The sequence below is a fragment of the Cynocephalus volans genome, chromosome 1, assembly GCF_027409185.1.
Source record: "Cynocephalus volans isolate mCynVol1 chromosome 1, mCynVol1.pri, whole genome shotgun sequence".
NCBI classification, from domain to species: Eukaryota; Metazoa; Chordata; class Mammalia; order Dermoptera; family Cynocephalidae; genus Cynocephalus; species Cynocephalus volans.
The window spans coordinates 93,573,359-93,586,091 of NC_084460.1; the positions used below are offsets into that span (position 1 = coordinate 93,573,359).

General features: G+C 44.1%; 1 protein-coding gene across 1 annotated transcript in view; it reads left to right on the forward strand.

Annotated features, from left to right (window-relative positions):
- LOC134382919 (EGF-like and EMI domain-containing protein 1) overlaps window positions 1–12,733 on the forward strand; it is a 572,482-nt gene that overhangs the window by 251,014 nt on the left and 308,735 nt on the right. Inside the window, 1 exon segment of the mRNA XM_063103582.1 lies at window positions 3,752–3,772. Coding sequence (XP_062959652.1) covers window positions 3,752–3,772 — 21 coding nt within the window.

A 12,733-nucleotide genomic window follows, 5' to 3' on the forward strand; every position in this document is an offset into this window, starting at 1 on the left:
AGTGCACTGTCACAGAAAGCAAGAGTAAAAAAACAAACAAACAAAAAAAAAAACCTGCTTTAATAAAAAAGCAAAAAAGGTCTTGGCTACTGCTGAAGGATGAGGGCTGGTAATATGAAAGTCGTTGATAGGCTTGGTAAGAGCAGGTTGGGTGGAGTGGAGCGAAATGAAACATCATTGTAGAAGCATGAATTTGAACAGGGGGTAATGAAATGTAATGCCAGGACAGACCACTCCTAGGTTTTTACTGAGAAGGTGGAACAGAGAAGGGCAGTGGCCAAGAAGGAAGGGTGAGAGGATTAGAAATAGGTTTTCTGAAGAAGAAGCCTTATAGCATATTTGTATGCTGGTAGAAAAATTCCAGCTTAAAGGGGAAAAAAATGATTCAGGAGAGGGAGGGGATTATTGCAGCGGTGAGGTCCCTAGGAAGGGAGCTGGGGAGAGAACTGGAGCCCAAGTAAAGGGCTCAGCCTTTCATCTGAGCAGGGGCAGGGTGTGTCTTCCACCAAAGGAAGGCCAAGAATGAGGGTACCAATGCAGAGAGACTGGCAGGCTTAATGATGAGGAGATGGAAATGTTCCTGTTGCATTCATCTCCCCCCCCCCCCCCCGGGAACTATGAGGCACTGAGAATGGCAGGTGTGGTTGAAGAAGCAGGTGTGTTGGAAGGGTAGAATAGAGGAATGACAAAACTGTGAATCTTACATATCTTCCAGTGGAAAGGTCTAAAGGGAATATTCTCAGGTTATCATCATATAACCATATTTAATAGATAAGGAAATATGCAATGATAGCAATCTCTAAGTGTGCTCAGTGCTGATGATAAAGAGTACATTCTAGTCAGCACATGTGAGAGAAAGCAATATGTGTATGTATATGATCATTTCATCTGCAAGCTATCCCTATTTGCAGATGAAATGATCATATACATAGAAAAATCCTAAAAACCCCACCAAAAATTACTACAACTAAAAAATGAATTCAGTATAGTGGCGATATACAAAATCAACACACAAAATCAATAGCCCCCCATATGCCAATAATGAAATAGCTAAAGAAGAAATCAAGAAAGTAATCCCATTCACAGTAGCTACCAAAAAAAGAAAAGAAAAGAAATACCTAGGAGTAAATTTAACCAAGGTGGTGAAAAACATCTACATTGACATCACTTTTCCTGACTTCAAAATATACTATAAAGCTATAGTAATCAAAACAGCATGGCATAAAAATAGACAAATAGACTAGTGGAATAGAATAGAGAGCCCAGATATAATCCCACACACTTAACAGCCAACTGATTTTTGACAAAGGTGCCAAGAATATACCATAGGGAAAGGACAGCCTCTTCAATAAATGGTGCTGCTGAGAAAACTGGATATCCATGTGCTGAAGATTGAAACTAAACCCTCATCTCTCACAATACACAAAAATCAACTCAAAATGGATTAAAGAGCTAAATTTGAGACCCAAAACTATGAAACTACTAGATGAAAACATAGGGGAAATGCTACATGAAATGGGAGTGGGCAGCACTTTTTTGAATGAAGCTACAAAGGTACAGTCAACTAAAGCAAAAATACACAAATGGGATTGCATCAAACTGAAAAGCTTCTGCACAGCAGGACACTATCAACAAAGTGAAGAGACAACATACAGAATGGGAGAAAGTGTTTGCAAACTACATATCGGCCAAGGGACTAATATCCAGAATATGTAAGCAACTAAACAGCAAAAAAGCAAATAACCCAATAAAAAATGGGCAAAAGACCTAACAGACATTTCTCAAAAGAGGATATATGAATGGGCAACAAGCAAATGAAGAAAATGCTCAAAACCACTAATCATCACGTAAATGCCAATTAGAGCCACAGTGAGATATCATCTCACCCCAATTAGAATGGCTATTACCAGCAAGACAAAATAAATGCTGGCGAGGATGCAGTGAAAAGGAGACCCTTCTACATTGTTGGTGGGAGTGTAAATTGGTAGAGTCATTATGAAAAACAGTACGGAGTCTCCTCATAGAACTAAAAATAGATATACCTCATGATACAGCTATCTCACTACTGGTTATATACTCAAAGGAAATGAAATCAGTATATTAAAAAGAACTGTGTTCCCATTTTCTTTGCAACATTATTCACAGTAGCTAAGAGGTGGAATCAACCTAAATGCCCATCAATGGATGAATGGATAAAAAATTGTGGTATAAATATACAATAGAATACTACTCAGCAATAAAAAGATATGATATCCTATCATTTGCAGCAACATGGATGGAACTGAAAACCATCATGTTAAGTGAAGAAAGACAAATACCACATGGTTTCACTCATATGTGGAATCATAAAAAAAATTTAAAAATAAAAACAAAGTGGTTCTATAGAAGTAGAGAGTAGAATAAGGGTTAACAGAGACTGGGAGGTGATGGTGGGGGTACACAGGAGAAGTGGAGGACTAATGGGTACAAAATTATGCTATCTACCCTAGTGTAGTATATGCGTGTATTGAAACAATGCACTGTACCCCACAAAAATAAATATAAATAAAATTATATTTAAAAAAGACTAAGCAATACTCATCATAGTGGTGTAATTTTCTTCAAGTGTGACTTACATTTCTCCTCAGCAGAAGTAACTATTTCCAATCATTGAAAATTATGGACACATCTACTTACTATGAATTTTTTTTGAAGAAATATTTCTGAATTAAATGGAATATTTTCAATATTAAAGTTGTTTTGTGAGTCTATTAAAACCAAGAAACTATTTCTTCTTTAGGAAAGAAGGTTTTCAATTTCCCTTTTTCCTCTCCATAGATAAGGGGTGATCATCTTGCTTTCAGAGCCCATGTGGGATAGCTTGTAAAATATCTATTTTTAGGGCAATAAAATTCACCTATAATGATCTTGTACCGCTGCATTCTCAACTCACTTTCCTCTTTCAGCTGTGCAGAATGTTAATTGTGTGAAGGTCGCGGGGGGAACACAAGCTGCCACAGAAGTGCTTTTGAGGGCAGATTTTATCGTGCTTGATCAAATGCCGGTTCTCCAACATAGTCTATCATCATGAAAATAGATCATTCTGACCTTAGTTTCTCCTGCATTTATGTTGCCCCTTTCTAGATAACTGTAAGGAAGGAAGGTCAACTCTGGCTGAAGAGAATGCTCTGTTTTGTTTTTATTGTTGTTGCTTATTTATTTCGTACTTGACAGGTAGGAAACAAAATCTGGGTTTTGAATAATTAGAGGGGAAAAAGTCATATGCCTAAAATTTTTGTCACCCACAAATGCATATATGTATGTAACAGGGTACTTCAAAAAGTTCATGGAAAGATTCCTATAATTTTTTTAAAATCTATTTTCCATGAACTTTTTGAAGTACCTTCATATTTCCCTTCCCCCTTGGTGTTGGTCATCTAAAGATAACTTTTTACTATGCAATGTGATTTTCTTTGTCAAGATTATGAACATTTATTAGTTCTTTTTATTTGCATTTTTTAACATTCTTAAATTACAGGAAAGAGCTTGAAGATTTAAATATCACTTTATCCAATGCAAGAAAGAAAATGGGGGACTGGCTTTTGTTGAAATTAGAAATCAAAGAAGTACAGATTTAGAATGACTTAGTACTCTTTATTTAAGTTTAAAAATATTTTTTGAGAGCTGAGTTTTGATTTATAAGGTGATTGTAATGGAAGTTTAGGTTTAAGCCAGTCTAACTTTGCAGAAATCAGAAATCTGTATCCTCTAGAGAAGAACAAACACCTAAAAAGTTGAAACAGTACCTGGGTACATACAGTAAAGTAAATATGAGCATAAATTTTAAAGATTTTTGGGCTGGAGCCAATTTGCAAAATATTTCTGAGTCTTCAGTGATCTTATTAAAATGCAGACTCACATACAGTGTGCTATAGTGATATGCACTTAAGCACCAACCTTGTATGCCTTCAGGTCTTATTCTCATCTGCAAGAGGGTTTAACATGCAAAATTCTATTTTTTTTTTATTTTACTTAATAATTACTTTATGTTTGGATATTAGAATGTTTTATTGCTTAATACCTGTCTTCATCACATGTGCACATATAGGCATGCTGTTTGGAGATGTAATAATTGATAAATCTAAAATTTAAATATGTACAGTACCTATTATTAATGTATAGCTGCCAGTGTATATTTATCATACATGATATTTTTCTTTCCTCTTTTAGAATGATTGATTTTTGTCTCTGTGTAGCTTTTATGGTAAGATTGAGTGATGATTTTCTCTCTCAGAGGTATCAGTGGAAACATTTCTAACTGCCTGAGGCAGTCATATGCCACAGCTGGCACCATATTTAAACCACTTCCCCAAGAAGTGCATAATTTTGTCACCTGGTGATAAACAGCAAAGAGCTACAAATGGAAATTTTGCAAAAATAGTCCTATTTTTACTGAGCTAATGCTACAACTCTGTCAATTAGACCTTTCAAGGTAGATGAAAACATTTGTTTGCAAACTAAATAACTCAGCAGATTTCAGCAAGACTCAGCAAAGCTCAGAATGCCATTTCCTACAGATGCAGCCTCATTCTTGTTAGGCATAATCAATCAGATACCGTCTGTAACATTTAGTGGCTCCCCAGATATTGAAAACGTTTTAAGTCAAAGGGAAAAACACTACTATTAACTAAAGGAAGGTCAAAGAAGATAACAAATGAAACAAAAATATTAAAAACATGAAAAGTAATTGTTTAAAAGATACATTCTGGAGCAAAAAAGATGGTAGGAGAGATGATAAATTGATTGGAATCAGTAAATCTTTTCATTTTACATTTTAAGGTCCAGCTCTGATTTACTTATTGATAAATGATAAAACTTCTTAATAAAATAACAGGAATGTTTGCTGTATGGATCAATACGATATCAGTAGTTTAATCCTAAGATGATGATTTAGTAGAAAACCAGACATTTACTTACAGTGACATTTTAAAAATTACCTTAAAAAATCTATTTTTAAAGTTTTATAATTTTGAAATTATTGCCTATTTCTTAACAACCTTGTCAAAATATGCTTTTTTTCCAAAGAGAAAAAATATGAATATATTTATAGTCAACTTTGCCAAAGCACTTCTAACCTGCTCTGTTCTCTGGCTTGCCCAGTACTGTCTACACTAGGGCACCCTGGCTAGGGTGCTGAGAATGGTTCTAAGCCCTGCTTCTGTACCTTTTCCACCCTTTTGGTCACTATTAACTCCTACCTGTTTTGGATCTCATTCCTTAGGTTCCCTACTTTCTGCCTATTAATTTTTACTTTCAGAGTAAAAGGATATCCTGTCTAGTAGACATTTGTATCCTTGGGAAAAAAGAAAAAAAAAAAAATCAAGGTGTCAGCAAACAAGTTTGTCCCCGTGGAAGCTGGTGGAATGATTTGCTGCTCCTCTTCCCTTCTGTCCCCACCAAATTACTCTGTGTTGAAATCTGCTACTTTTGCTCGTGCGGCTTGACCCTACATCTCTCTACAGAGAATTGAACTGTCAGCCTTTGAAATAACAGGATAATTTAGGTGATGAGGTTTTATTATTTGTTTTTCTTCTTGGAGGATCATACTGAAAAACATACTACTTTCTTCAGAGATAAACCCCCAATTTTTTAAGAATAATAAGAACAGTGCCTCTTTCAAAATGGCATTTATGAGATAAGTGAACAATTCACATAATAAATTTGAAGTAGAAGTTCCTCTCAGAAACATTAATGGCAACATCGTAATTAAGCTTTCCAGGACACAGAAGTTTAAGAGAAATAGGACTGTTTCTGATTCTAGATAGCTAGTGAAAGAAATTACTTATAAAACAAAGAATTATGGTTATTTTTATTAGAAGGGATAAGAAAATAAGATGCTGGATTGGAGGTCACTGAGTGGTATTATTTTTAGAAAATTTTAATTCATACCCTGAGTTCTGGAAAAAGACTCAGAAGTGGTAGTCTGTTTGCTACAAATGTCCTCCAAATGTTCCCAGGCCACCACGAGGGGGTGTAATCTACAAATATGGGATGGCCAGGTTAGCTCTCAGCTGGTGGTTGATATAGTTTGTCCAGCTGGGCCAGATGTTCAGCAGGCTAAAAATAAAAAGACTAGAAGAGTGAATTTAAAGAGACAAAGAGCACTAATAAGAATTCAAGGTAATGTTGACTCTTTCAACATTCAGGGGAAAGCCAACAAACAGCCCAGTGGAAACCAAATTTGAACAGCAGATTTAATCCAGTCACAGGTGAAGCATTTGGGGTTCTCTGCTGGTTGCTTACTTCAAGGGAAGTGGAACAAAGTTGTAAGGACTCAGGTTTCATGGAGCTTGAAACTAATACAAAGCAAGAGACCTTATTAAAAGAAATAATACAAAATGATAAATACAGAATTACGTGCGGGACCTTTGAAGGGGCTCATAGAAGTGAGGAGGCCTGAAGCTTAAATTTCAGAAGCTTCCTGGTAAATCTGCCTCTAGGTACTGAGATGTTGTTCCTGTCAGTTTTAAGGTCAGGTCATTTCAGAGGCAGTCAGAGTTGTAGGAACAGGTTAAAGAGTTGACTCAAGAAGTGAAAGACTCCCGCAGTGGGTAGTCAGTCAGTTCAGGGAGACCCTCCCAAGGAACAGCGAGACCACGGCTTCGGATGCAAAAACAAGAGGTTTATTGAACACACAGGTACCCGGGCGACTCAGTCTTTCGAAAGACTGGCGCGCCGAGTAGAGCTCCTGGGTCCTTTTTATAGCAAAAAGCGCGGGTACAGAAGCGAGAAGCAAGGTAATTGGTTAGTTTAAATCAAGCCAGGGGTGAACTTCGGTCAAGTGGGAGTCCTTGAAACAGCTGAGGGGCACTCTTGAAACTTTAACTGACTTGTCTATTTCTGGGAACTATCCGCCCTTTGCCTCGGGCCGGGGCCCAGGTGCATAACCACAGATATCCTGTTTGACTCTGTTCCCCTTGTTTCTTAACTTGACTTTTTGGCTGTATTTTCCCTATACCCTTGTAAAAAGCACTTCCTTCATTCCCCCATTTCTCTTGTGGATCGCTCTAATCTTAGAGCGGAATTAAAAGTTATCTTCGCCATTTAAGGTTTGGTATTTTTGCCTAAGGACCAGAATCTTAACTGCACTTACCCTATCATTGATGAATTGGACTAGTCTATTGATGACGTAGGGCCCAAGGGTGAACAACAGAAGGAGGAGTAATAGGGGCCCGGCGATGGTTGACAGTAGGGTGGTCAACCAAGGGGAGTTATTTGATCTGGTTATAAGCATTTTCATAGTTTGAGTCAGGAGGCCTGACTCTTTTAGAGGCCGGTGCATCAATTTCTGGAATATCCCAAGCCTCGAGACCCGCCGCCAGGGCACATATATCAGGGGTAAGGGAGGGCCACCAAGTCCAAAGGGGGTGGACTTCTGTCTTGAACCAGACAACCTTTCCAGTTTGGGACAGTACCTGCCAGGTGAGGGTGTTGGGCTGGTTAGGGTTATTACTTGGTAGGCTTGCTCCGCCGCCGCCGAATGCGCAACTTAAGAGGATTATCAGTCCTCTCCAGCTCCCAGGATTCATCTGGTACGGAGGGTGGCGCAGGCTTGAGGTGAGAAGCATGTACCCAGGCTGCAATGCCGTCTACTTTTACCGCTGTTGGTGTGGTCAGTAGCACCAGGTACGGGCCTTTCCACCGAGGCTCAAGGCTGCCGGTCCGATGGCGCCTAACAAGCACTTGGTCTCCGACCTGGAACGGATGAGGGATGGCCACGGCACCTGGCTCGTATACCTCCTTGATCTGGTCCCAGATCTGGGTTTTTACAACTTCTAAAGCCTTTAAGTGAGTAAATAAGACAGGAAGAAAGTTATCATCGGGACCCAGTGTTCCTCCCAACTCAAGTATGGGGGGGGGTCCCCCGTGGAGGATTTCATAAGGGGTCAGACCAAGCTGGCCAGGGGTATTCCTGGCTCTGAACAGCGCTAAGGGAAGGAGGGCCACCCAGTCTTTTCCACCGGTCTCTAAGGCCAATTTAGTTAAGGTCTCTTTGATGGTTCTATTCATTCTCTCTACTTGACCTGAGCTCTGGGGCCTATACGCACAATGTAATTTCCAATTTATTCCCAGTTGTGTGGCCAGTCCCTGGCTTACCTGAGCAACAAAGGCTGGGCCATTATCTGACCCGATCACCTTAGGGATCCCGAAACGGGGCAGGATTTCTTCTAGTATCTTTTTACATACAGTCAGGGCCGTTTCAGTTTTGGTAGGGAAAGCTTCTACCCATCCAGAGAAAGTATCTACAAATACTAGCAGATACTTGTTTCTATACCGGCCAGGCTTTACCTCTGTAAAGTCTACTTCCCAGTATACGCCGGGTCGATCTCCCCGTTGTCTTTTTCCGGTCTCTCGGTAGGTGGTAGCCGCATTAGTCATGGCGCAAGCCGGACACCGATTGGCGACTTCTTGAACAGTGGACCGGAGGTTCGGGATGGAGAGGCTGGTGCGGCTTGCCAGTTGAAGGAGCTTTTCTGGTCCTAAGTGTGTTAGCTGGTGTAACCGCTGAATGAATTCCTTTCCCTGGTCAGGAGTGAGCTCTCCTGGCCTGGTCTTAGCTTGAGCAGGCTCGATTGGCTCTTGAAGCTTTATAGTTTCTGCTAGCACCCTGACCGACAGGGCGGCTTGTTTTGCAGCCTCGTCGGCCCTCCGGTTCCCGGCCGCCACAGGGTTATTTCCTCTCTGGTGGCCCGGGCAGTGGATAATGGCGACCTGCTGTCCGTGTAGATGTTGATGTTTTTTCCTTCGGCTAGGCGTAATGCCTGCGTCAAGGCGATTAGCTCGGCCTTCTGGGCTGATGTCCCTTCTGGCAGGCTGCTTGCCCATACCGTCCGTTTGCCATCTACGATGGCGGCCCCTGCTCTCCGCTTACCTTCCACAATGAAGCTGCTACCGTCTGTATACCAGGCAGGCACTCCGGGCAATGGCTGGTCCTTCAGGTCCCGTCGAGTCCCAGCTTCTTCAGCAAGGATTTCTGAGCATTGGTGTACTGGGGTGGATTCTGACTCGACTGGTAGTAGGGTAGCTGGGTTCAGGACAGCAGGGGGCGCGAAAGATATCCTTTCGTTTAGCAGCAAACTCTGGTAATGAGTCATTCTGGCATTGGTCATCCACCGATTGGGGGGCTGCCGCACAATACTTTCGAGGCTGTGGGAAGCAATCACAGTCACATTTTGCCCCAAGGTTAACTTATCAGCGTCTTTGAGGAGGAGTGCCACTGCAGCAACCGCTTTTAGGCAGGTTGGCCACCCACTGGCCACTGGATCCAGTTTTTTTTGATAGATAAGCTACTGGCCGTCGCCATGGTCCTAGGGTCTGAGTAAGCACTCCTCGGGCCACACCGGCTCTTTCATCTACGTATAGAGTAAACGGTTTGGTGAGGTCTGGGAGAGCCAAGGCGGGGGCAGACAGCAAGGCTTTTTTATGTGGTCAAAAGCCTTTTGATGCTCCTCAGTCCAGGTAAAAGGAATGTTTTCCCTTGTCAGGGGGTACAAGGGTGCAGCCAGGGAAGCAAACCCAGGAATCCAGAGCCTGCAGAATCCGGCAGTACCCAGAAATTCGCGGACCTGCCTGGGGGTTGTGGGAGTGGGGATCTTCATAACTGTAGCTTTCCGGGCCGCGGTCAGCCATCTTTTTCCCTCTTTGAGCAGGTACCCCAAATAGGTGACCTCCTTCTGGCATAACTGGGCCCTTTTAGCTGATACCCGGTACCCCAACTTACTCAGTTCCTGCAAGAGCTTCTGTGTCCCTTTTTTGCAGCCTTCATATGTGGGAGCCGCCATCAGGAGGTCGTCCACATATTGGAGTAATGTGACCTGGGGGTTGAGAGCCCTAAAAGGAGCTAAATCTCGGTGGAGGGCCTCGTCGAAGAGAGTGGGAGAGTTTTTGAACCCCTGTGGCAGCCGTGTCCAGGTCAGCTGACCTGTGTTACCTTTTTCTGGGTCTCTCCACTCGAACGCGAACAGTGGCTGGCTGTTGGGGTGTAGTCTGAGGCAAAAAAAGGCATCCTTGAGATCCAAGACTGAGTACCAAGTGTGACTAGGCGGAAGGGAACTCAGGAGGCTGTATGGGTTTGGGACTGAGGGATGAATGTCTTGCACCCTTTTGTTAATTTCTCTCAAGTCTTGGACTGGCCGATAGTCATTGGTCCCTGGCTTTTTTACTGGTAGCAGAGGGGTGTTCCAGGGCGACTGGCAGGGCACTAAGACCCCTAGGTCTAAGAACCTTTGGATGTGGGGTCTGATGCCTTCCCGGGCTTCTTTAGTCATTGGATACTGTCGGACGGCCACCGGTGAGGCACCCGATTTCAGCTCTACTACTACTGGTGGGACGTTATTGGCCAGTCCCATACCTGTCTTTTCTGCCCATACGGTGGGAAAAAGTTGGAGCCAGGATGGGTCGATGGAGGGAGAGGCCGGCTTTTCATACAGCCGGTATTCTTCTTCTAGGTTTAGGACCAGGCACATGGTAGAGTGATCTCCCCATGTTACTTGTGGGCCCTCTGTAGAAAACTGGATTTGAGCTTTTAGTTTGGTTAGGAGGTCCCTGCCCAACAGAGGAGCGGGGCACTCGGGTATGACCAGAAAGGAGTGGGTTACTTGTTTATATCCAACTTTTAAAAGTCTCTTTGTGGTCCAGGGGTAGACGTTGCTTCCTGTCGCTCCTTCTACAACTGTCCGTCTAGGCTCTATTTCTCCCATGGGTTGGGTCAATACCGAATGTTCAGCCCCGGTATCGACCAGGAACTCAATGGGGGTCCCCTCCACAGTCAGTGTTACCCTAGGTTCGGGGAGGGGGTCCGAACCCCGACTCCCCTAGTCATCTAGGGATAGAACCTTGGCTTCTCTGATGTTCTTTTTCCGGGGACATTCTCTTGCCCAGTGACCCTTCTCTTTACAGTACGCGCATTGGTCTTTGTCTAGAGGGGGTCTTCCATCCCTAGGTGTTTTCTTTGCCCGGTTGCTCAGGTTCCCTGTCTGCCTATCTCTAGACCCTCTTTCACCTACCACTGCGGCCAAAATCCTAGTCAAGTTTTTTTTTTGGCGCCTATCGCGCCGTCTCTCTCTCTCTTCTGTCTCTCTTTTTTCTCTTTCTTGTTTTTCCTCTTCTGTCTCTCTCTTGTGGTGCACCTTTTCTGCCTCTCTCACTAAATCTTGTAAGGAATAATCTTGGAGCCCCTCTAGCCTCTGCAACTTTTTCTTGATATCTGGGGCTGCCTGTCCGATGAAGGCCATTGCAACCGCAGCCTGCTGCCCCTCAGAAGAGGGTTCAAACGGAGTGTACCTTCTATAGGCCTCCATTAGGCGTTCCAAGAAAACCGAGGGGGGTTCTACTGGTCCCTGCAAGACCTCTCTTACCTTAGCCAAATTGGTGGGGCGCCGGGCTGCCCCTTTGAGACCTGCCACTAGAGTCCGGCGGTAGACCAGAAGACGCTCCCTACCTTCGGCCGTGTTGTAATCCCATTGAGGTCGATTGAGGGGGAAGGCCTCATTAATGAGGTTCTCGAGTTGTGTAGGGGCCCCGTTGTCCCCGAGAACGTTCTTGCGGGCCTCCAGAAGAATCCTTTCTCGCTCTTCAGTGGTGAAGAGGATCTGGAGTAGCTGTTGGCAATCGTCCCAAGTGGGCTGGTGAGAGAACATAAGGGACTCAAGAAGTCCCGTGAGTCCTGCTGGTTTTTCAGAAAAAGACGGGTGGTTAGACTTCCAATTGTAAAGATCTGCTGAGGAAAAAGGCCAATACTGTAGAGGGACCAAGCCATTAGGCTCAGCTGGGGGCCCTATGGCTCGGAGGGGCAAAGCTACGGTGGAGTCAGGACCGGAGCCGTCTCTCGGACTGCGAGGTTGGCGGCTCCTAGTCCCCGCAGCCGGTCCCTCAGGGCTAGGATCACCGGGCGCTCGGCCTGGTGCCGATCTGTTTCCCTGAGGGGCCAGAGGGGGCAGCGGAGCCGCCGGGTAAGGTGGGGTTTCAGAGAGAGAAAATAGGTCATCTGGTGTCGGGAGGACGGGGGGTTGGGGAGGGGCGGAAGGCTTCCTTGTAGGTGGCCTTTGAGTATTTTCTGATCCCGAAACAACAGCGACTTTGCTGGAGGGTGGCACCCAGGGAGGGGGATTCTGGGCGAGGTCTTGCCATACCACGACACAGGCAACCTGGTCCGGGTGTCCTCCGGTCTCCTGAAAAACAATCTTTTTAACTGCAAAAATGACAGTAAGATCAAAGGTTCCCTCTGGCGGCCAACCTACGCCGAATGTGGGCCACTCAGACGAACAGAAAGTCTGCCATTTTCCTTTTTTGATCTCCATGGACAGATTGTGAGCCCTGGCTTTGACATCTTTCCAATGATCTAGAGTAAGGGAGAGGGGCGTAAGGGCACTTTGCCCCATCTCGAAAATTTCCAATAGGGGAACGACGACGCAAAGACCTATCACAACTAAGACAAAAAGAAACCAGAAACGGCGACGAGACCGAGTGCCGTAGAAATAGAAGAAAGAGTCCGATGGCAGAGCGCGCCTCCCGAGACGCGGTGAGACCAAAACACAATAATCCTCTGCCAAGGGGTCCACCAGGCGTCCCTGGTCCTCCCCTGATCCTGGGACGTCTCCCAGGATTGCCGGGTGGCGAGCCCCCGAACACGTCTGTTCGCTACCCGCACTTCGCTCCCAGAGCGACTAACCCGGAACAAACTGAAACCAAAATG